Source organism: Hippoglossus stenolepis, chromosome 23 (genome assembly GCF_022539355.2).
Source record: "Hippoglossus stenolepis isolate QCI-W04-F060 chromosome 23, HSTE1.2, whole genome shotgun sequence".
NCBI lineage: Eukaryota > Metazoa > Chordata > Actinopteri > Pleuronectiformes > Pleuronectidae > Hippoglossus > Hippoglossus stenolepis.
In genome coordinates, this window is record NC_061505.1 from 15,076,323 (window position 1) to 15,099,673 (window position 23,351).

At 40.5% G+C, this 23,351-nt stretch overlaps 1 protein-coding gene across 2 annotated transcripts in view; it reads left to right on the forward strand.

The window, feature by feature from the left end:
- Positions 1–23,351, forward strand: part of mllt3 (MLLT3 super elongation complex subunit) — a 47,818-nt gene that overhangs the window by 5,070 nt on the left and 19,397 nt on the right. For both annotated transcript variants that reach the window (XM_035148227.2, XM_035148226.2), the window contains exons 3-6: positions 19,282–19,364; positions 19,935–20,078; positions 21,580–21,618; positions 22,533–22,661. In XM_035148227.2, the coding sequence (XP_035004118.1) occupies positions 19,282–19,364; positions 19,935–20,078; positions 21,580–21,618; positions 22,533–22,661 (395 nt within the window). The remainder of the gene's footprint in view (positions 1–19,281; positions 19,365–19,934; positions 20,079–21,579; positions 21,619–22,532; positions 22,662–23,351) is intronic.

Below are 23,351 nucleotides of genomic sequence, written 5' to 3' on the forward strand. Positions count from 1 at the left end.
AGCCCCGGTGTTTTGAAGCTAAAATGGGGAAAGCAGTGTTTACGAACTTCTCAGTTTAAGCGTCTCTAAAAGTCCGGAGTAGTACATTTAGTTGATTAATCGATTAATCAGTCGACAGAAAATTAGTCTGAGAATTGTTTTGAGTCAAATTGTGGTTTCAGTTTGGCAGATGAGAGGGTTGACAATGAGACGTCACCTTGCTATATGAAAAACTGCAAATGAAATTATGGACACTTTTTAGTAGCAGTCCTACACAGTTAATCAACTAAATAACTTTCAGTTGTAGTCCTCATGTGAATATGGCTGAAGCTGTAAAGGGGGTTTTGGCACAGTCACTAACTTCTTCTTGCTTTGCTTGATTGCTCCTTGTTGGACTGGAGCTGTCTTTAATTACCCACTTAATTCTCATTCAAGCAGTTTTGTTTTTCACATTTAAGCAGCAGGAAACTCATCACAGCCAACTTTCCTCATCAGTTATTGTTATTTTCAGCATCAAGCAAATCTGATGAGTAGTTTTTATTGTTGGCTCATTAGAAGATGGTGAAAGATGATCAGTATATTTTTACTGAGACGTCATCCAAATACAATTTTTTATTTTTTTTTTTTCACTTGCAAAAAATATTACTTTCACAAATTCACAAAGAAGCAAAACCGGAACCAGATCATTTTTGGCAATTTTCTCAAATGAAGATATTAAATCATTATCAAACTCACAAATTACAATTAATTTTTATTATTTTTGCAATTTCTGTTACAACAGGGTCAATGTATGAGCAAACATATACATACAGAAGGACAGTTATGCAACTTTATCTATTGAATTTACAATATTCACAATAATATCTGTTCAAAACAAACTATTCAGCATCTGTTCAATACCCAATATTTAGCCTCTAAGTTCAACTCAGTATTCACTATAGTGTTTGCCTTGAAAATGGCCAAAGATATAACTACTGTATTTCCTTGTATAATAGAAGTACTATATACTCAAATACATAACAGTACTATACATCATGAAGCCATGCAACTTCTGCTCCCTTCAAATATTTCACAATAAAACCCTTTTTTCAACAAATAAATGGATTCAGTTAACAGAAATGCTGGAGTGCTTTTTATTTTGAAATTGGAACAGGAAGTGTTGCAAACATTTGGAGTTGTGATATAAATTCAACAAACTATATATTATTAAAACTATAATGAAAGATAATTTATTATCTGTGTGCAATGTTTTTTTGTCGAAGATGTCACAAACATACATATTTGCAACACTTCTTGTACCCGTTTCAAAGTAAAAGCACTCCAGCGTTTCTGTCCAGAGCGTTAAGGGGCTCGACAGTGAAGGCTCTCGAGATCTGTTGTTTACCTCTGATTTATGGTTAGAGGAACAAGGGATTGTGACGTGTGAATCCTTTTTCCTCGTGTGGCCACAGTGTTTGGTTAAATAAAGAGAGAAGCTCTTCACTCACCTGTGTCTCGCATGATGACTCACCATCCACTTAAAGTTACAATGGGAGGCACTGAAACGTGTCAAAGTAAACCTGTCAAAAGGGATTGAGTTGTGTTGGCTGGGTTTGGAGTCCGTAGATGATATCTGCCTATTTTTTTTTTCTTCTTCTGTGCTACTTCTTCACTTTTATGGACAGCGGTAATGTTTTTGGAGTGTCAGAAAAGTAGCTGTGATTGGTTTCATACTGTGTCGCCTTGGAAACCTGATAATAAGTGTGAGGAGGAGTGGGACAGTGCAGGGAGGAGAGGACCCATCTTTAACTAAATGGACTGGAACATAATTCTTTCTTCTCCCTCTTTCTCCTGGTTTGTGAAGCCAGATTCGACTGCTGACTTTCATGCTTGAATTGACCCTTTTCTATGTAATTTGTTTTTAAGATACAAATTTTGAGTGTGCTGAGTCAACCTCCTCTTTGATCTTGCCTTACATAACTGACTGCAGTGTTAGATGAATGGAGGTTAGGTGTGTGAACCTTGTGTCATGATTCTGCAGCCTGGACTGCAAGCGTAAGTTATGTGGGACAGAGATCCCCCAATGGACTCAGGATTTCAAAGACGGGGGCAAGTGAAAGCAGGGGGCCATGATCATATTTCAAACTTTGGAGTAAAGAAATCTTTCTTTGTCATTTTTGCTCATGTGCAGGTTTAATTTAAGAGACGTGTGAGGTTGAGATTTGTGTCCCCCGTGCTTTCTTTGCTGCTGTAAAGACACAGACGACAGGTAGGCTCACACGGCTTGCTGATAGGATTTTAAACCACTCCCCACATCAGCTGTTTCCTCATCGCTCAAGCCGTTCCTCTTATCAACATGTCATCATTTTTATGAATTTCCACACACACACAAAGCGTCGCAGAGAAACCCAGAGAGTGCTCCGAATGAGAAAGCGATAAGAGAGCATGAGTGTAACTTCCTCTCACCCTCTCAGTGATTTGTTGTGCAGCCAAGAGAAGCTGCCAGACGCACATTAAGATTAATGGTGAATCAGTCAGTAAAGCTGCCACTGTGCTTCATTATTGCCACGCGGTTAACGGGCCTGTGTTGAGGCGTTGCCATGGAGACGGCCAAATGGCAACGCCGTTTGAACAAATGGAGGTAAAGAAGCTCTTTGGAACCAGTGAAGGGGGTGCTATTTTGCCAATAGGCGGCAGCGGCTCATGCTGCTTAAGCACCTCATTTGGAGCCTCGGCTGCCATTTAATCTACTCTGGAGATGGCATCCCTTCAAAGGTGTTTGTGATATTTCAGAGGATTGTCACTTTTATGGAAAGATGTAAGAGCGTGTAATGGGCAAGAAATAGGCCAGCTTGGTGAAAAGAGTCTGAGATTTGTGGTCTGTGCAGTGCAGGGGAAGATACACAAGAGCTGAGGCTCTGAGACCAAGGTGCTTTTTGTTCCAGGGGGGAAGAAAAATGAAAAAAAGAGGGTGTGGTGATGTCTTAGTTTGCCTGGTCAGGCTCTATAAGCATGACAACTCTATATTCCTGTCTCTTCGTCACCGGCTATGGTATATTTGCCAGTGAGAAATTACAGTTTAGCATTAAACATTTTTAGCATCCACACCAGAATTTAATGAAAATCACATGTGAACCTCTCTGTCATCTTCCTACTCATTCCACAAAAGTCTGTCTGCCTGCCTGCCTGTCTGTCTGTTTGTGGAACACATATCTTGCGAGCCGAGTTTGTTGTGCTTTGGACCTGCGATAAATTCAACGTTAATGAAAATTGAATAAACCGGAAACAAAGCACTAGGTAGAAGTCAGTGGGGAAGTGGTAGTGTGCCTTCAGTCTGTGGACAGAGCTAAACATGTCTTCTATGTCCTGGGATAAACTGCAGCAGTGTTCAGTGAAAAGTTGTGAACTTTACTTTTTTTAACAGATCTCTGCTGATAATTAGCCGACATGTAATGTATGAAAAAATCACAGCAGTTCAGGAAATCATTCAAACTTGCATAAAAAACACACACATGAGCAGTAATAAAGCAAATTTAGTTTCATTTTATAAAAAACATTTATGATGAAATCATCATTGCAGATGAAGCAGGTAGGATGAACAGTTTTCTCACTTCACTCTGCACTACATAGACTATATATTATAATATATATAATAAGCTCTGCACACAATGTCCGGCACCCAAACAATAAAAAGTGACAGTATATTGTAGAACTGTTTGAGGAGAACTCACTAATACTCACTCCGGATTATTACCACAGGCAAATTAAAAACCCATTTCAAACAGGCAGGTTTAGAACAGGCTATGCACTAGTTTAAAAAAAAAAAAACATGAATCCATGAATGGCAGCTACTGCTGGGCACTAGATAATTCCTTTTCAATTACATCTTGTGCTCATTTATTCAGGGTAGTGTATAACTCCTGGATGGCTGTAGTTTGGTGTCATGCATACAAGGCAGTGGATAATTCCTGGATGATCTCAGCACATTCTATTTGACACATGCCAATTGTTTAACCCTGGTTTACAATGACAGTGACTGAGGATGCACATGTGGACAATATAGCAGAGTACAGATGCATTTGGATGATGCCATCTTGAATGTGTTAACGTATGTGATTGTTAAGCAATGGCAGCTCACATGTTTGAGTCTGATCCTGCGATCTTTGTTCAGTGTTGCTGTAAAACCATAAAATATCCCAAACGATAGATGTTCTTCCAGCTCTGGTTTGAGACATTTGCTGTAAAAGGCGTACACGTATATATCCGGGGGCTCACCCAGCAAGGTTCAGCTATCAGAGCACATCTGTCCCTCTGCCAAAGCTGTCCCAGTGGAACTCTGCGTGTCATTTTTATGTTCCACAAGCACCAAGATGTAGATGTAATGAGAGGTGAATGCTACAGTGACTATGCGGTTCACAGGTTGCACCAAACTGAACCTCCTGTACACAGTTTGGGGAAAACAGCAATATTAGAAATGTAGTCTTACTCATGTCTAACGCTTCTCTGGAGGATGAGCACAGACACATCTGTTTAACAACAGTAACTTAACACCTCATTTGTTCCCAATAGGAATGTGTGTAAGTTACTGTGATCTATTTAATGCGATCCCACCGATCCCATTAAAAAATAAAAAGGGTTTTACAATTTTATGCATCCCTTATGTTATGACTGAACTTGTCCCATCCTGTGTGTTGTCTGATGTTAGAAAGTTTCAGGGAGTGGCAGGAAAAAGGTTAACCTTCATCCAGGAAGACTTTTTTTCTCCTTAGAGAGACATGTTGGTTGGGGGATCTGTGTGAGGCTCATCCAGCTATTTTAAAGTGTGGTGTCTTGTTTGCTACAAATCTGTAACTGGTTCATTCCTGCTCCTGTGACTTAAACCTCCTGAAACGGTGTATTTCAGCAACACTGGAGCTAAGTTTCAACCTCCTGTTTTGGGGTTTTCAAAAGGCCTTAAAGTTAAAGTCGAGAACAATAGTTGAGGGTGAAGAGTATCTCCTTTCCTTAAAGAAAGAGCCGTCTGTTCTGTGAGCCAGATTGGCGACAGTGTAAGCCCCGCGCAGTGTACACATTACACACACCCTCAGATTGATGCCTTAATGATTGGGCCAACATGTTAGCCTCTGGCCATCTCCTGGGCTCTTTGGAACGCTTGCATGAAACCTTTTAACTCCCCTCATCCTCTGCTCCAGCTTAATTTGTGGCTTGTGTGCACATACCACATAAGTCAAGTCACTGCAGTGACCTACACATAAGATACAGATCCTCGGGCTGAAATATGTCTCAGAAGCCGTAGAGCTTTCCTCCCCTCTTTGCTGTGGCTTTGCTCATGTGATCCCTCTGAGCTGTGATGATGGCACTGTCGATATCCTCGCGGGAGATGAAGGATGCTTTCCTGCGTTTTTTTGTGCACGTGTGGTTTCTTTTCTGTAACGCCCGCCTGAATACAGTTTCAAATAGCAGTGACATCATCGTAGCGTTTTGCAAAAATACTAGTGACTTTTCACTGTTCAAGTAAGTTAAAAGTATACTTAATTCAGTGCACTCAATTCAGCCTACTGCTCCGCGAGTGACTACAGCACTAGAACACATTTTAAATTCAATAGTTTGCTAAAATGAAGGCAATCATTTGCACAGTAGCAGTACTTGTATTACCTGCTCTGGAGCAGTCAGACTCCCTGTGTCTTTGCATTTCCATGTTGTTCTTGTCTCTTTACAGTTACAGTGTTTCTTACTTGTTCCCCTTCACGTCCTTTCAGACAGCAACAATATCCCACTACTTTTCTGTTCAGCCCTGAGCTTATCCTTAAAGAAAGCCATTTGTTTCTTCTTTTGTCTTTTTTCTAATTTAGATTAATGTGGTTAAAAATAAAGACAGTCAATAGTGTCTGAGGTTGAGTGTGTAAGAAACAATCGTGATATTTACAGTTACTGCTGAAGTCTCAAATTTTGCTGGTATCAAGAAGAAGTAATGGTGCTAAGTGATGGAAACAATGATTTGGTGTCTATGAAAGCATCTGCGGAGGAACGGCAGTTGAAAGTGCATGCAAATTTTTCCAAGGGCACTATGATTTAAATGGAATTATTTTTTATTTGTTTTACACCTCTATGCTGGCCATTATTTTTCTCTGTTTGTCATTTCTGGAACAACTGGAAAATGTTTTCAAATTTGCACAGATTATATTTTAATGGTCAAAGGTGATGACATTTTTTTGGGTCATAACCAGGCATCCATATGCTTCCTATGACAAAATGCACATAATGCCTTTTTACTTAGTCTTTTAAGTCTGGACAGACTTGGATGTAAACTATTTAACTGGTTGGTGAGAAACACATTTACAAGGCAGTAATTATTTTATTGTTGTTAGCATTTATTGACTTTGTCATATAATTTATTTGTTGTGTTGACAAATTAGTCAGGTTTTCAGATACATGACTGCCAATGAATGCTAATGTTGTCCCTTGTTTGCTGAATGTGCAAATAGAAAAGTAAGATTTGACAATTGCCACTTTAAAGGCCGTCATCTCTTGTTGTTAGATAATGAATGCAGCTTTGAGTTTAGCTGCGCGGCATTCAAACTGAATTACTCCTTAAGTTTTAATACAAGCTCAAGTAGAAAGCTCTTAGTGTTTTTTTCAGATTTTAGCAAGAAAACCTGTAGCAGCTTAAATATGTCAGTTTCCACTGCTGAGTCACTCACTGCTGGGAAGCAGCATGTCAGAGATTAAATAGATAAAATAAATATAAACGTATAAAAGTTAGAATGTCAAGTGATTCCAAATTACGGCTGCAAGTTCAGAGAATTCTGAACACTGACCTGCTGCATAAATACTTGTATTTACAGTAACCTGTTGCCTAGTATAACTGTAACTGTTCATTGTTTCTAAAACGCTTGGGAAAATTCACATGACAAAGCAAATTTGTGAAGCACTGATGGACGTAAGAAGTACTTAAGCACGTCTTCAGGAGTTGAGCTGAATGTGCTGAAAAAGAAAAAGAACCCAGACAACACAGTAGCAGCAGCAGCTGGAGCTTCATCTCAGCCGACACAAGTATGAGAGTTTCTAAGTCGGTATGCACATTAGGGTCAAAACGTGAGGCAGCGGTTTTTTTGGATGAAAATACCTGACCTCCCCCCTCGGCCCCCCTCTGCCCCTTCCCTTTTCCAGTGTCTGGCAGGAATCAAAGAGCTGCAGGAATTTGCCAGTAATTGTTTTACGATTCCTAAGAAATCATACCTACTTGTATAGGTTGAACACAAAGAAAGCAAGAGCCATGAAAGCTGCAGGCTGGCTGTTGCTGCTGGCATGAAAGGATGGGGAAGGGGAGGAGGTACAGATACATGGGGCAGCCACCACCAAATAACAGGAACTGAGCTGTAAATGCTGGCTCTCCCTCTGTTCAGTCAATGAAAGGAGGTTGGAGGAAGTGGTTTATTGAAGCATGGTTTATAGAGGCTGTCTGTTGGCAGCTCTCGCTCTCCTTTCTCACTCGGCCCTGCCATAAAACATTTGTCTTCTATTGACAGCTCCTCCACACACCAAATCTGGAGGACTTGAGTCAGGAGCCATGGGCTCTTTTTCATTAGTGTGTTAAATGAAGCCAAAAGGTGAAATTATTTACACCAAGTGTTATTGTACTGTTTAGTTACAGTTAAACCCATTAGTCTGCCTACAGAAAATAAATCAAAATTCATTGTGTGAGTGATTTATTAAGCAACAACACCAAACCTCCAGCTTCTGTCTTTTATTGTTGTGAATTGAATCTTTGGGTTCATAAGTGTATTTTTCAATTGAACACTTTTGTCCCTGGTGTGTTGTGTTTTTCATTTTTACATTTTACAGACATATCAATTAGTTGCTACTTCATCATCAGAGTTGATGAAGCGGCTTCAAGTAAAGCCAGTTTATATATTCTGGTAAACATATTATCTCACTGAAAAGGAGCTTCATTCATCATTCTGATAGAGCCAGAACATTGCATACAGTGGATTTTTGTTCTTCCAATTGGGCTTTAATAAGTAACAGAAGGATTTGCTTCTGGCAAGCGAGAGTACTTAGCGGCCCCGACATGGGTAGATGACATTCCACAAAGAATTGTCCACATCTTGTTTGGGGTCAAGGGGAGTAATAGAGTGTGATTAGTCTACTTTTTGATTCTTTTCTATAATGGATTGATCAAAGTTAACATGTTATTGTATAATAACAATAATTATAATCTGATGAAGTAGTGATAAAAGAAAGAAGTCTGTACTGCATTTGTTTGACCCAATTATAGAGCAGATGTTTCTTTCCACATTAGTTGTATTTTAATGTATCAATATGAATAAAGGAATATTGTGATAATTGTTTGGGTTGTATGGCCCAGCTCAGCCTGTTGGCATGAGCACTGTTGACACGTCTGAAACTCTTCATTACTGTAATTCTGATATAATATGAGGGCTGCATAAGCTCCTCCACAGCCTCATCAGACTTCAAACAACTTCACAGCTCGAATTTTTGTGGTTTTCTCTTTGTTATGTGTCTCTGACTCACTGCACCGTACGTCCTCTGTGTTCAATTCAAGAACTTGCACATTAATTTGGTACTCCATTAAATGTGTAATGTAGTCCAATGAAATGCTCGGGAAATGAATGTTTGTTACAAGTCACCTCTGAAGACGGAAGTTATCACAGCAGTCTTAAAAGTTATCAGATTTGTATTCTTTTTTGTTTGTGAAACAACATCTCAAAGTCCTGCCAACACATATTATATTGACTGCAAACACCAAAGACTGTGATTCAAAATAACTTGGTCCCACTGATGTCACACTGTTTGCCTTGCATTTCCCATTTTAGTATTGCATTTCTCTTTGTCTGAGTATAACACATAAATACAAAGGCAAATTGAATCATAGTTTCTGTGTCCACCACGCCGCTGTGATCGGCTTATCCCTGTGACATAAATGTCATCCACCCATGTCCGCTATAGGGTATGCAGGGACCTGTGCAGAATGTACGTGTGCAGCCCAAAATCAGTAACTGCGCTGACTGTATGTGTCAACTGCGCATGCTCCAGGCACAATATACTACTGGAATGGCATGTGGGATCTGGCGTGGAACACCAGACCGACATGGACCCTCATTTGAGTATGAATGGAACCGTGGGCATGCACGTGTTACAGAAATTAGTACGCGGACACGGAACAGGGTGAAAATGCTGAACCTTTAGTCACACACTGCTGTTACACAGACTTTTAAACTAGAGTTTGCTCGCATGCATCCAATTCAAAATGAGTGCTTCACACAGGGAACTGTTCCCAGAAAACAGTCACGGCAACCATGTATTAAAACTGGAAATGTAAATGCTTTTATCTGCCTCAAATCAGTTGTGTCAGACCATGAGTATCAGAAGTGACATTTAAATATGAATCAAAATGTAAATGCCACAGATTATATGACTGGTGCTGTGCCAGTATGAAATTAGACGGTTGGAACTTCTTTGCCCAAGAATGACATAGCCAGACATCTACAGCATGTCCAACTCTTAGCAGTCACTACCAATAGCATTTGAAATTCTACAGTCAAGGAAAATGATTTTTCTCAAAATAAATCCAATGATTAATCATTTGGATAAAACAAGTTTTAGTTTTAACGATGTCAATAAAGCAAAAAGACGCGAAACATTCAACTGCAATGTGTTGCTGTGTCACTGAGTCCGTCCATGCTGCCAGAGGGTGAATGAGAAGGCCATAGCATTCCTTGTGAAGCACACTCAGACCAAAATATCATCTCTCTGTGCCAGAAGTCTCAGGATCCAACTGCAGACTGCCGTGAAAATTTCCTGAACTCCCGATGAAATGGGCCCTTTTTTGATTTGACTGGTGCCATAACCTTTTCATCAGCCCTTCTAAAGGTCCCAGAGTAGTTAGTTAAATCAACACTAGGCCGATTTTTAGCACAGCTGTACGTTGATACTCTTCCCTCAATAGCATGTCTGTGCATGTGAGGTCTGAGCCCCAGCTGTCAGCTCTGAGGCAACATAGCTCCATGGGTGCACATGTGGTTAAGGTACAAAGAAGTCCCAATGTGAGACTGGTACAGGTAGAGCCAGATTCTGGACAGGATACACCGCACTGATGCCTTCATTCAGTTGCATGGTTACCAGGCAGAGTGAAAGTCATTTCGAGGTGGGCTCCACGAAACGAAATAAGATGAACAGACTGCATAGAAAAGGCAAAAGTTGACTGTGGCCTTGAAGTTTTACTCTAAGATGTATACTCTGGTAGCTGTTCTTTTAAAATGTCTGCCTAAGTTACAATTTGATACTTTTGATAGCACTTTGTTTCGTCAGGTATTTGTTTATCACAGATATGTTTTGTATCAAGAAGTCGGCAAATGCAGAGGATATGTCACATGTGGTTTCGAGACCGTGTCCCTAATTACATAGTTGCATACCAGAGAACGCAGACATATTTTCCCAGCTTGTCAGTGCTCAACTTGTCAGCATAGGCTGTCGAGAAAGATGGACGACCTGTTGGGGAGCTATCATGTTGTCCAGTTTTTATACTCTATGGTGTATATTGGTATTTATAATAGTATATACGTATATATATATCAATATGCATTTGAATCCCAGCCCTTGTGCAAGATGCTGAACCCCCAAAAAAAATAAATAAATAAATAAAATGTCCCCTAATGGATGCTAATTGTCGATTTAAGGATGAAAGCGTCAGCTGAATGACATGTAATATAATTTATTGTTTACTCTTAATGTGGTTAAATCCATCTTATTCCACATTGTCCACGCTGACAATGTCACACATATTCCATATCAGCTTCCTCATAAGTTAGGGCACTGAGGACAGACACTGTTAAACGTTTTAATCAGGGTGACTTTCTGAAAGACCCCGTGAGAAGATGCCACATCAGAACATAGACACATAATGGATCTCCGGGGAGATATGGGAGTGTGCTGGCAGCCCTTCTTCCCATTGTGTGTGCTGTTTACCTGGAACCTGCTATCTAGAGCATCCCCATTATTTTAAGCCCAACCCCCACCCCTCACTTCAGTCCTCCAGTCTACCTCTCCATCTGTGTTTGGTCCCTCGAGGTGGGTGTGGCGTCTCACACCTGTGGTTTAAATCCAGGATGTGCATATGGTGTTTGTTCATGTATAATTTCTGATGATCCTACCTGGATTTCTTCTTACAAACATGCATGTGCCCCTTGCTCTACTTCTTGGTTCAGTGCTTGTGGGACAGGAAGAGAGTTCTACCGACAACCTTTTTTTTTTTGTTCAACGGTATAAAGATGGTTTACAGGATGAGAAGTGAGGAGTGTATGCCGTTTTACTGACCCCTACACAACCTATAACTGCCCCAGGCTGGCCACCTGTTGGTCTTCTTATCTAGTGCGTTGGCTTACAACACAAACTTGGATGTTTCTTGCGTTCCGGCCTTTAATCTTGGCAGATTAATCTTGGCCCCCGTTTGTGTTGGAGGGTCTTTGTTGTTGGCTGATTAGTGTGAGGTCGTTTTGGGTCAGGAGAGTTCCTGCAGCACTGTGGAGAGAACTATAGTGTGAGGTTGTTTTTAAGGGACTGTGCTCAGTCAACCAGAGACACCATCCCCGCTGAGCTGCTAATCACCACCCGCCATTGTTACAGAGGCTCATATCATGACTACTCGATGTTTGTCAGGCTGCTATACTCTTATAGTGGGGTCCTTAAGTTTTAGACCACATTCCCCATCCTACTGTATATGTTGTTCCAGGAAATATACAGCACTCTGTTCCACATGGTGATTTATACTCCAGTAACCACAGTACTCAGTAGTGGTTTCCCCTTTACACAGGCGCAGAATGTGTACTACTGTTTGTAAGCTTGCCGCTAGCTGAACTGTATTTAGTTGTACAAACAACATGAACATGAAGCAACACAAGACAAAGTTGACTTGGTGTGTCAGAATAATGGCTAAGTATCAACCAGAATATATTTATTGCAGTCTCTAGTATCCAAGTATCTAAGGCTGCTATTGAATTTTGACTAAATTACTGATTTATAGAGTCATATTTACCTATAAAAACCACATTTCACTATGTTGTCACCTTTTTGTACGGCTTGGGTTTAGATTAATGCATTTCTTTTGTTTAAGCTACAGAATGCCTGCCTACCAAGGGTGGTAAAAACTGTTTTGTTTTTATTGATGTGGGGTGATTCCTCCTGTTGCTGGTCAGTCTGACTGTAACACACTAACCACCGTGCTTGTTAGACAGACACTGCACACACTGTTATCTTATTGTGTCTTAAGTGTTAATTTTGAAAATATAGCAAGTAGTTTGCACAAAGTTCCACAGTGTTCCCTGCAGAAGTCATTAATTTAGTACAACAGGGTGCTATCTGTTAGACGCCCATCCTGAGCAATTTATGTAAATGTCCTGGTATTAGTGTACATAATAGGTTGTTAATGTGTGGTCTAACCAGATTCCAGTATTAATGGGGTAACTGAGCCTGAAAATATTGCTGAATTATATAGAAACCATAACAGGGATTTTTTTTTAAATTGCATTAACAGTGAAGAATTTATTGTAGGTTATGTTTCTAACAGTGTTGGTATGGTTATTAGACCTGGTGAAGTGTGCTACACCATTGAGAAATTGGCAGTGAACGTAGCATATGGCCTTGACCATGTAACAGCAGAACATCTGAAATACAGTATGCTAGCCACAGGATCTCAGTGTTACTTGCTGTTTGTTTTACTGCTCTGCTAATGCATGGCATATTGCCTGACTCTATGTTGTGTGTCATGTTAGTGCCAGTTGTTAAGAACCAAAACTGGAAAAAATATCCAGCATGGAAAATTACAGGCCAATTGCTCTGGCTAGTATACTTTCCAAAGTACTCGAACAACTTCTCTTGGGTAGACTTCAAGAATATATAATAACCATTTAAAATCAAACATGGCACAGATTTGTGTATATATGCACTGAAGGAAAATGGTAGTAAGTGTAGAAGACATAACACCCCAATCTTTATGTTTTTTGGATGCATCTAAAGCATTTGACCGAATTAATACAAGAAGATTTCACATCATTCCTAGTGACCAATGGGGTCCAACAGGGTGGAATACTGTCACCTGTTCTTTTCAGTCTGTATATGGATGATCTTTCCAACAAGTTAAAGGAGTGTAAGAGTGGATGTGTGGTGGGGGAGAGCTTCAGGTGGCTTTTATCAATGCATTTAGAATCTTTCTTAATGTCTCAAGATGGACCAATTTTAGATTTGTGGCCAGTAATGTTCTTACTTTCCATGTGGTCCTGTTGAATTTTATTTACAAATTTATGTGTCTATGAAATGATTTGACAAATGTCATCATAATGGCCTTAACTGAGCCTCGACAGAGTGACACAAGGTATTCCTCTTGTTTCTGGTAACACTGGAACAAGTGCCTGTATGTGTCTTAACAATAATCTAATTATTTTCGATTTGTGGGCTGCTATGATTGTATTTATATGTTTGTTTGTATTTTATATAGATATGGACCTTTTGTGTCTTCAATAAAATTGAATTGGAATTGAAATAACCAGTAATCATTTATCTCTGCTGGAGTTTGGAAAACATTGACTTGATGGTGTTGCTGCTGCAGATTGAATTGGTCAGCAGCGGCACACCGTTTCACATTCAGCCTACGCTGGACTCCAAAATGTTGACATCCCTGTGTGGGTGTGTATTTGTTTAGGGGACTAAGATAGGGTCTACTTTGTTTAGTACTAGCATCAGTAGCCTATAAATATGCTAGTTTAGACAACACACATTTTGCTGGTCATGAATATTAATGAACCATGTGAAGGTTGAGCAGTGGTGCTCATTATTAATACATATAAGTGTAATACCTGTGTTTCAGCAGCTAATATTAGCTTGAAGCCGTGGTGCAAGGGGTTGGCAGGAGCAGACCAAAAGTGAGCGCTCTCATATTGACTCCACAGCAGTGAAAAAAATAACCCTATAACCCTAAAGAAAAAAGTAATGAGCACTAAACACTCAGCAGACTAACAGCATTACTTTAGAGTTGTTTGTTTCCACCCCCTAATTAATTTCTGGTCTCCTCTTATTGCCACCATCTCTTGAGAAAAACATCTGGCTCATTAGCTGCCAAATGCTTCATTGTCAGTTTTTGCTAGTTGTTAACTTTGTCTAATATCTGAATGGTCTTATTGACCACTTAAAGCGTTGCACAATGCAAGTCGAATTCATCCACACATTCATACAGTGCCTGATATATGCAGCACGTTTCTATCACACGCCATTTATTTAATGTCTGTAATTTGGAGTTTATTATTTCGCCCAAGGATACTTAGGAATGCAGACTGGAGGTGCCAGTGATCGAACCGGAGATTGAACCTCCAACCTTCTCTAGCTCCTGAGCCACAGCCACCAGAGGCTAAAAAGCTCAGCAAAAGTGAAGAAGAACTGCAGAGTTAGTGACAATTCTGTGGGTATAAAAATATTGATTAGTGGAGCATTATAACATCCTCTGATCTTGTAGCTCAAATTATTTGATCAGAGATTTGACATAAAGAGTGTAATACGCTTTTGGTGGATTAAGATATTTGAGGGTAAAATGGCTGAGGAACCATTAATTAAATGGGTAGATCCATACATCTGATCACTAATATATGTTGTGACCAAGATGTGTTCTGAGTGAAGCATTTTACATTAGAAACTAAAAGTTTTCTCTGCTTAATCTTTTTTTTGTACCTCTCCACTACATACTTTATGTGGACCCTTGCCGCCCAAATGCCTGGCATTTATTGGACGAGTGACGTTGAGATGAATGGTTCCATTAGGTTGAAGAGGGATTAACAGTAAATCAGTGAGCGGAAGGAGCTCATATTTAAGCCACAAGCCTCACTAAAGACTTTTTTATGTCCAGTCCTGTCTTTTGTTTTATGGTCAGGCCTACCGTCTGGCCTGGCCTCATTACAAACCAGTCTGCGTAGAAAGGGCAAATATGTAGTGACTGGCATTGTTCTGTGATTGGCATCTCAGTTTAAACCAAGGCCATGTTAATAAACGACACGGCCCTATCCCACTTTGAAAGCCTCTGTGACCAGTGGCAAGTTTTCTCTTACAGGTCAGCGATTGCATTGTGCATCTCTGCCTCTCCGACGCTCCTTCAGATACTGCTATCCCTTTCAACCTGAACTCCTGAACCCCAGCCAAGATGCTACCCTGACTTCACATTTACTCGCTTGATCCTGCCTTTCCATGAAGCTTCAGGGTTTTTCCTCTCATTTTAACTGTCACTTGAGGTTACTGTTCTGTTTTAACAAATCAAGGCTCTAGAGTTTGTCCATCCAAGTGTTGTGTTATTGAAAAAAAAAAGGTCAGGCAGGGGCTGCCATCCAAACTTGATGGACATGCAGGTTTTCCCCAGGATATTGTTTGAAGAAGGTGTTAAGCCCCATTTCATCTGAAGATCAGTGTAGTTAATATCAAATATGCAATAAACAGTAAGCAAACAATAATTTTGTGGTTTCACCTGGAATGTCAGGAAACAGTGTGCAATATTATAATAATAATAATAAAGATGTAATGATGTCTGTCACAGTTTTTACCAGAACTAAAATTGTCACCTTGTTTTGCTCAAAACCAAGTGTTGTAAAAGAAAGAGAACCCACAAATCCTCACGCTGAAGAAACAGTAATCAGAAAACGGTTAAAGTTACTGAACTGTAAAAATACTAAAAACGGATGATTAATCTTAGTCAGACGTGGACTGCATTATATAGAGAGTGGCTCACCTCTATAAACCCTAAAACCCTGCAGGAAAACCCTAATATGATTTCATACATTTCAATTTCTTTTTATTGTAGTCGAACAATAAAAATGAGAGGACTAATTAAAAAGTCTACTAACAGTATGAACAACCAGTTATTTTCTCAGTACATTTTTGCTATCAAATATCAATACATAGTATGATGTTTCACAAAGCCCAGGTTAGTTTCAGAAATAATCAATGACCATCAGCCAAGAAAAGATATTCAGTTTTCTATCAAAGCATCAAATGCTCACAATGTCTGGGAGTCAAAGTCAATGTTTGCTTGTCTAATTGTTCCAGCAAAAGAGGATAACCGCATATGACGTATATCACGGTATAATCTCTAATGCAAGTTACTTTCCATTTCCCACAATGCGTATCAAAGAGCCCTGCTGAGCTTTGACTTTTCACTTTTAATCAAGTCTGGAGATGTACATCCAAATGAAGCCTCTGTTAAACTGTGAAAGGTCTCACTGTAGATGTGTCAAGTGTCGACAATAGTATTTACCACAAAAATCCCCTATATAGTGCTGCAGGAATGATCCACAAAACCCAATGGGATTTTCCTATTTGATTTTTGATTATTGCCAAAAAATGAATTGGACCAAAACAAGTTTATGCTCTTTAGAATAATATTCATAAACCTCTTTGCCTAAATACGACCGGAAGAAGTTAAAAATGGAATCACTATTGCGTGACTTAAGTATCACCACTACTAAGCTTCCAACTCGATGTTTGATTTGGTGCTCACGTTTTCTACAAAAGCCTTTGCTCCCAGGAAGAGAAGTGCCAGTTACACATAACGAGGCTGTAACGGCACACTTCTGACTGGGTTTTCATGTTTGGTGTGGTGACCTTCTAATGCCCCTGACTACTTTGGTAGTCTTGTCTAGCCACTTGTTAGCGACCAACCTTTTAAGACATTTATAAACTTAACAAAAATCATGGGGCTTGTGTGAACCACAGACCTTATTTCAGGCATCATATGAAAACCATTCAAATTCGACCTCGAGAGGAGGAAGCAAGAAGTCCAAAAACATAAACTATCTCCTGTGTTAGGACTCATTATTGCAGCACTCTATATTGGTCAGGCTCTAGCTGCACTGAAAATATCTCAGCATGACATCATGTCTATCCAGTTCATGCCAATAAGAAAAATATACCGACACATGTACAAGTATATGTGCTTGAGAGTACATTTTTCTTTCCATTTTCTTCATCTCCACCTCGGTTTATATAAAGGTGTGGTGGTGAATGGGCTCTTTTAGCTGGCTGTAATTGAACCTGACCCACTTGCACAATTAACTCTAACCCATAATATTTGTTTAGTGGTATTGGGTTTTAGATGGCTTGGCCCCAGCGGTGAGCTCGACCTCAGCCTAGTCAGCTGAACCATCAATCACTGCCGCTCCATGAAGGGGCGATGCTCCAAAATGAAATGGCAGAGGCCAGCAACGACAAGACTGATGCCAAAGCCTGGTCACTGAGGATGACTCGAGATGTTTCCAAGCTCTCCTCCATTACCAGGAGCTAAGCTGTCAGCCATGGCACTTTCAGTTTGTGGTTTTCTATACTGTGTGTCACCACCTGAAAAATACTGAGTACGTGTCCAGTACATGGCACCAACTGATTTTATATGATTAAAAACACTGGTATTTGGTAAGAAAACCAATAGTATTATGACAAAATATTATGGCTGCCACTGTACTGGGAAAAAATGTATTATAATTACTAGTTAAAGTAGTTGCCAGTTCATTCAACCAAGAATTGAGCCTATCAAATTTCATCTATATAAAGTTAATATTGTAATTATGATAATCTGTAAAAGCATCCCTACGAAACATAGCTCACTGTAGCCGCTTTCAGACTTGCACTAAACTCCAGAGGTCTTCTGGAGTTTCTTCAGAGGAGGTGTATGTGTAAACACAAAGGTCCGTGTGAGAGCCTCTGGATTTTTTGCTGACTCTCTCCGCCCGGCTCCCTAGTATTAAGTCCGCAGAAGGTCAAACGCAGTGCGAACACACCAGGAGATCCTCTGCAGGATTAACCCAGAGTGAGTGGAAGTTTGACGCTTCTAACACGGGGAAGTCGCAAAAACCTTAAAAAAAACAACACATCTCTGGAAGAAAAAGTGGTGCCACACACGTAGAAGACACAGATGAAAATATCAAGAGCGTTTGCGGTGATAACAGAATACGCCGGTGTCGATGTGCTGTAAACAAAAACAAGTGATCTCCACAGCGGAATTAGTACATTTGTTTTTGTTGAGAACGCGTCTGTGCAGAGAAAAGCAAACTGTGGAGAAAGTCGGGACCCATTCCTCCTCCGTAGGACGTGTCTGAAAACAGCTTATGTCTTCTTCTTAGAGCTCTCAACTGTGTCTCCTGGTCTGTCTCAGACACGTTTGCTCAGTATATTATAATGAATTCATTTGGTCATTTGAACTCGTAACTTCTGCTGAGTGGAGAGGTAGTAATTGATTGGTAATGTAATTGAAAGCCTGGGTGCATGTTAGTTAGTGGACCTTGAGTGAAGGTGTGAGTTGTATAGTCAGTGGACCAGCTTTTTAAAAATGAATATATAAGATAACACATTGTGTAAATTGTGTTTCAAATTGAACTAGTACTGTAGGAGAACATATAATGACAAAGGAGCGTAAGGGTAAAAGGGTTGAAAAAGTTTCCAAAGCATTTTTTCCCCACTGGAAAGAACTTGTCAGAGATGCCTGAGCATTTTCCACGTTTCCCTCTAGTTGCTGTAGAACTTATGACATCTTACATTATCATCCATTCATGCAGTCCAACATGAAAATAATGGACTGCAGCCACGGCCATTGTGACTACTGATGCCGTTGTTGTTACTTTCAGGAATATTGCACTAAAGTATATTATCTACAAAGGCCCCAAAGCTAAAATGTGCTTCCAGTAAACACAGTCACTCTTAACATACATGGACTTAATTGGTACTTTTTGTGCAGCGTCCACAGGGACTGAAGCTGACAAACACACACCTCCAGGGAGGAACTCCTGAGCTCTAGTTGTGCTTGTTTGTCTCTCTAAAAGGCCATGGAGGTGAGGGGGGGGGCTTCACCTTGTCATCAGCTGTGTGCATTCATTAGCTTTTAAGGCTCTGGTTCTAATTTAAGCCCCTTTTTTTTTTATTGATACATCAGCGCAGACGATGGGATTGGGAGTTAATGAGATCTCATGAGAATAGAGCTGCAGGTTAAGTGGCTCAGCATGTACAGTGACACACTGACACTTTCAGGAGCATAGTGTTGTTCATCTGAGTGTCGCTCCATAAACCCTGTGAGAATGTGATAATAATAATGGTTTGGACTGCTAGTGTTCTTCAGAGGGTCTGTCCCCCTGCAGCCACCACTGCTGTAGTGCACACTACACAGCAGCTGCTTTGTATTGTACCGATCTACATGAATTATAACCAGTCTTTTTCTGTTTTCAACAGTCACCTTGTGCTAAAGGTCAACAGCTCCCTCTTTAACAGCAAACATCTCTTTCATTTCAGTGTGCAAGGATCCACCGTACAAATTGGAGGAGTCTGGATACGCAGGCTTCATACTGCCCATTGAAGTTTACTTCAGAAACAAGGTATATTTCACACTAGAAAACTCTGTAAAAATTGTTTTCTCCCCACAAATATAATTCTTTAGATCCATCAGGTTTGTTTTGTTTTTGTCAAGATCAAATGCTAAAGTGGCTTTTCCATGAGGAGTTTTAAGATTTTTAGTTAATTTATAGAGCAGTGTATAGATTGTAGTTTATAAACTTTAAGGCTGCGTCATGGCTGCGTATCCTGCGTCCATTTGGTATGTTGGTTCTGCATGTCCTCAGAAATCCATGCAACACGTCTACAAGATGCAATACACATGAGAAATTTTGTATTCAGTACCTGACAGTAAGTATTTTGCAACTACCTCCAACAAAATGTCTTGAAACATTGTTATATTCATCCATCAACTCTCTGTCGTAATGGAGAATCAGAAAAAGATACTATGTTAGAAATCATGATGCCTGTGAAGGTCAACATGATAGCTTGGATCTGAGTGTAGCCCTCATGTGACACAGTGTTCATCTGTATTATCGGGGGAAAAGTCCCGACAGACTGAATTTGATTGTTCTCTTCTCTCCCTCTCTGGCTGGATCACCACTTTTCCTCAGGAAGAACCGAAGAAAGTTCGCTTCGACTACGACCTGTTTCTCCACCTGGACGGCCACCCGCCTGTCAATCATCTCCGTTGTGAGAAGCTCACCTTCAACAACCCAACGGAGGAGTTTCGTAAGAAGCTGCTTAAAGCCGGAGGGGTAAGAGAGTCAGGGGGGTGGCACAGGCCTATTTGACATTTCTTAATGCCACACAGACATGTACAGTACTACTGCAGGAAAATCAAATGAAAACCTTATTAAGAGGATGGAGTTCAGTGCTGTATTTTCAGAAATGCATTTATACGGTTCTTCAGCCACAGAGAATTGTTCAGTTGATCAACTCTCTGAAACTGATGGTCACAGAGTTCAAATGCCTTTAGAAGGAGACTGTAACAATGGTTCATGGAGACCAAACCCCAGTCGGTCTCTCAAAACGTCTCTACTCTCTCTGGGTCTACTGAAGACACAAATCTCCAAAAACAGTTCACAAAAAATATAGTTTCATTTAAAAAAAAGGGGGGGGGGTTCAGTCATTTCAGAGGAGGTGTGTGTGTGTGTGAGTGTGAGTGTGTGAATGGAGTTTAAATAGAGTTTTGACAACATTGGAAATTAAAAGTACAGTTTGGGCACAGAGGAATAAGCCTGTGTATACACACCAACACAGGATCAGTCAAATTAAATTTGTATAGCCCATATTCACAAATCGCAACTTTCCTCACAGGGCTTAACAAGGTGCAAAATCTTCTGCCCTTAACCCTCAACAAGAGTGAGTAAAAACTACAGAACAAATCCTTTTAACAGGGGGGGGAAACGTAGAAACACCAGAGAGCTGCATGTGAGCGATCCCTCTCTCAGTTTGGTGTGGTATTATATGAGATTTGTTTACGGAAAAAAATGAAGCTCATAATTTGATTAATTATTAAATGGTCAAGATATTATTGGCACAATCCCCTTTTCTCCTTTTCAGGCATAAACCGGTTTCCAAAGAGGAAAGTCCTTTGTTTGGCTCTTAGGCGCAGCAGCAGATGTTCAGGAGAAAAGTGTGACTGTGCATGCCAAATGTCCTTCTGTTACAGTACGGGAGGTGTAACCTAACCACTCCTCTTATCTGTTCTATTCAGAACAAGCTGCTGTATTGTCTGACTCTCGTCATTTTATGTAAGAAATGATTCTGCACTCTACAATTGGTTTGACCACAGAGATTTGTTGTACCTGATTCTCTCAGTTATGAAAGCTATACAGTGCAGAATGACTGCCTGTAAATGTCGCCCCACACACAGTAGATCAGCTGACCTCATCATTAAAGCTCTCTATACTTGTTACAGTTGTGATAAACTGGCATCAGTTTACCTTCGGTCGTGTCCTCAGTCGGGTGCACTCAGTCAGTTGGCCGCCGGCCAGAGACCCCCTGTAGACAGGAGGTTTTATGGCTGGAGCTAAGTGCTCTGTATTTACTTTGCCAGTCTGCTCCCTCCGTCTTACTTTCATGTCACAACTCACATTATCCATTGGCCAGAGGAGAGTCATCACTGCAAGTTCTGTGATCTCGCTAGTTTCTCCCCCATACCCTATTCCTCAGATTTGAACCATGCAGCATTTCTTTGTACCTGAATTAAGCTGTCGAAGATAAAATATCTGTCTCTTTCATTGTCTTTCACAGCAACGGGATCCTCACAAACGAAGTTCAGAAGACTCAAAAGTAAGATTTCTCTCATGCAGTTGGAGTCATGGATCCCTTCTGACTAAAAGATGACTAAATATTTGGACAACAAAACGTAGCTTCAGATTTTTTTCCTGTGTAATGGTACCAGTGGTTTTGTCCTGACCGGGACATTTACTGTCTTTAACATCAGCACTCTAATATAGCCATGCTGAAGCAGCTATATTCTGGTCATTGTCTGAGCCCTGAGATAACTTCTGCATATTCCAGCATAAAGCGTCACTTTCAGGTGTTTGAATGGATTTCTGTTAAGATGAATACACACTGCTGCAGCAACACACAGCAGAAAGTCACATGAAGCTTGTTTAGTGCCGTCGGGACCAGTGGCAGGAGGTGATGCAGGGTGGTGAAATTACACAAGATATGTTTGAAGCAAGCCATTTCTCCCTTATACCTGTATTTTTGCTAAGCTAGGCTAACAACACCCTAACTAATGCACACAAAACCACAAAATCGCTTCATATGCAGATGATATATACATTTATGCGATGAAAAAGATTTAGTTCAATATCAGGATAAAAAAAATCGGAAAAACAAAAAAAAAGAGGCGTCACACCGCCGAAGATTTCATGGGAGTTTGTGGTGATAAGAGCTGACGACGGTGTCGGGGTGCTGTAAACATGATCATGTGAGCAGAGTTAATATGTCACTTCCTGTCTCTATCTGCTGCACCCGGCTGCTCCGCCTCTCGCCTGAATAACGCAGAGGATTTGACTCATAATCACATTGAAAGGCAGACTACGGGTAACCTCTGTTATCTCCCGATTTTATGTCGGGGAAAAAGGTTATACTCGGTCCTTCTTTTCACCTGTATTACTGGAAACTCATGAAAAGCCATTTGATGCGAGGGAGTCTCTGATCACATTTGTTTGTTGTTGCTTTTTCTCTGGCAGGTGATGGTAATGCAGGAGGGCTCAACTTCTCTGTTCGGTCAGCACCTGAAGCTGCCTACACTTCCCAACAGCTCGCTGACATCCACCTTCACAGACCCAAAGAAGAGTAAAAGCTTCCTCGGGTCAAAGGTCAGTCTTGTTTCCAGGTCCAGCCTGGCGCTAAACAACCTTCTCTTCTGCCTCCACTCCTGGGCTCCACCCGGCCCTGAAACTCTGAAACCCCTTCAATGTCTTCAGGCGCCTAATCCCCCCCCACATATTTGGCAGGTTCAAAGACGTCCAACATATTTAAACTCTGGGATTTCAAAGGCATCCAACTTTGGCTTAAGCAAACGATATCTTGGCTGCTCAGCCATAAGCACTTACTCCGCTGACTCAGAAGTGCTGGGAATCTCTTACAACATGTAGGTCTGAAGATGCTCGACTTTATTTAAGATTTTGGACAATAATTGTTTAGAGAATTAGCAAATGAGTGAAGAAGAAGGTGGGAGGGAATGGCCTAAATGACGGGCTTAGAAACTCCATGTGAGATCTGAGACCTTATCTCTTGCAACATAAAATAATTTATTGTCGGTGAAGTTGCATGTTGTTTCCATTAAGTGTTATTTTTAGTCCCTTTTTTTAAAATTGTGTCATTTAAGAGCCAGGTCAGAGGAGGCCCATTTCACATGGAAACGGTTTCCAGTCTAAACACAGTGTGTGTGATGAATTACTTGTGGAGCAGGAGGTCGCACACACACACTCTGTGTCAGGACCCCTCCCAATCCCCCTCAACCCTGTAATAGAACACATTTGATATTTTTGTAATAAATCATAACT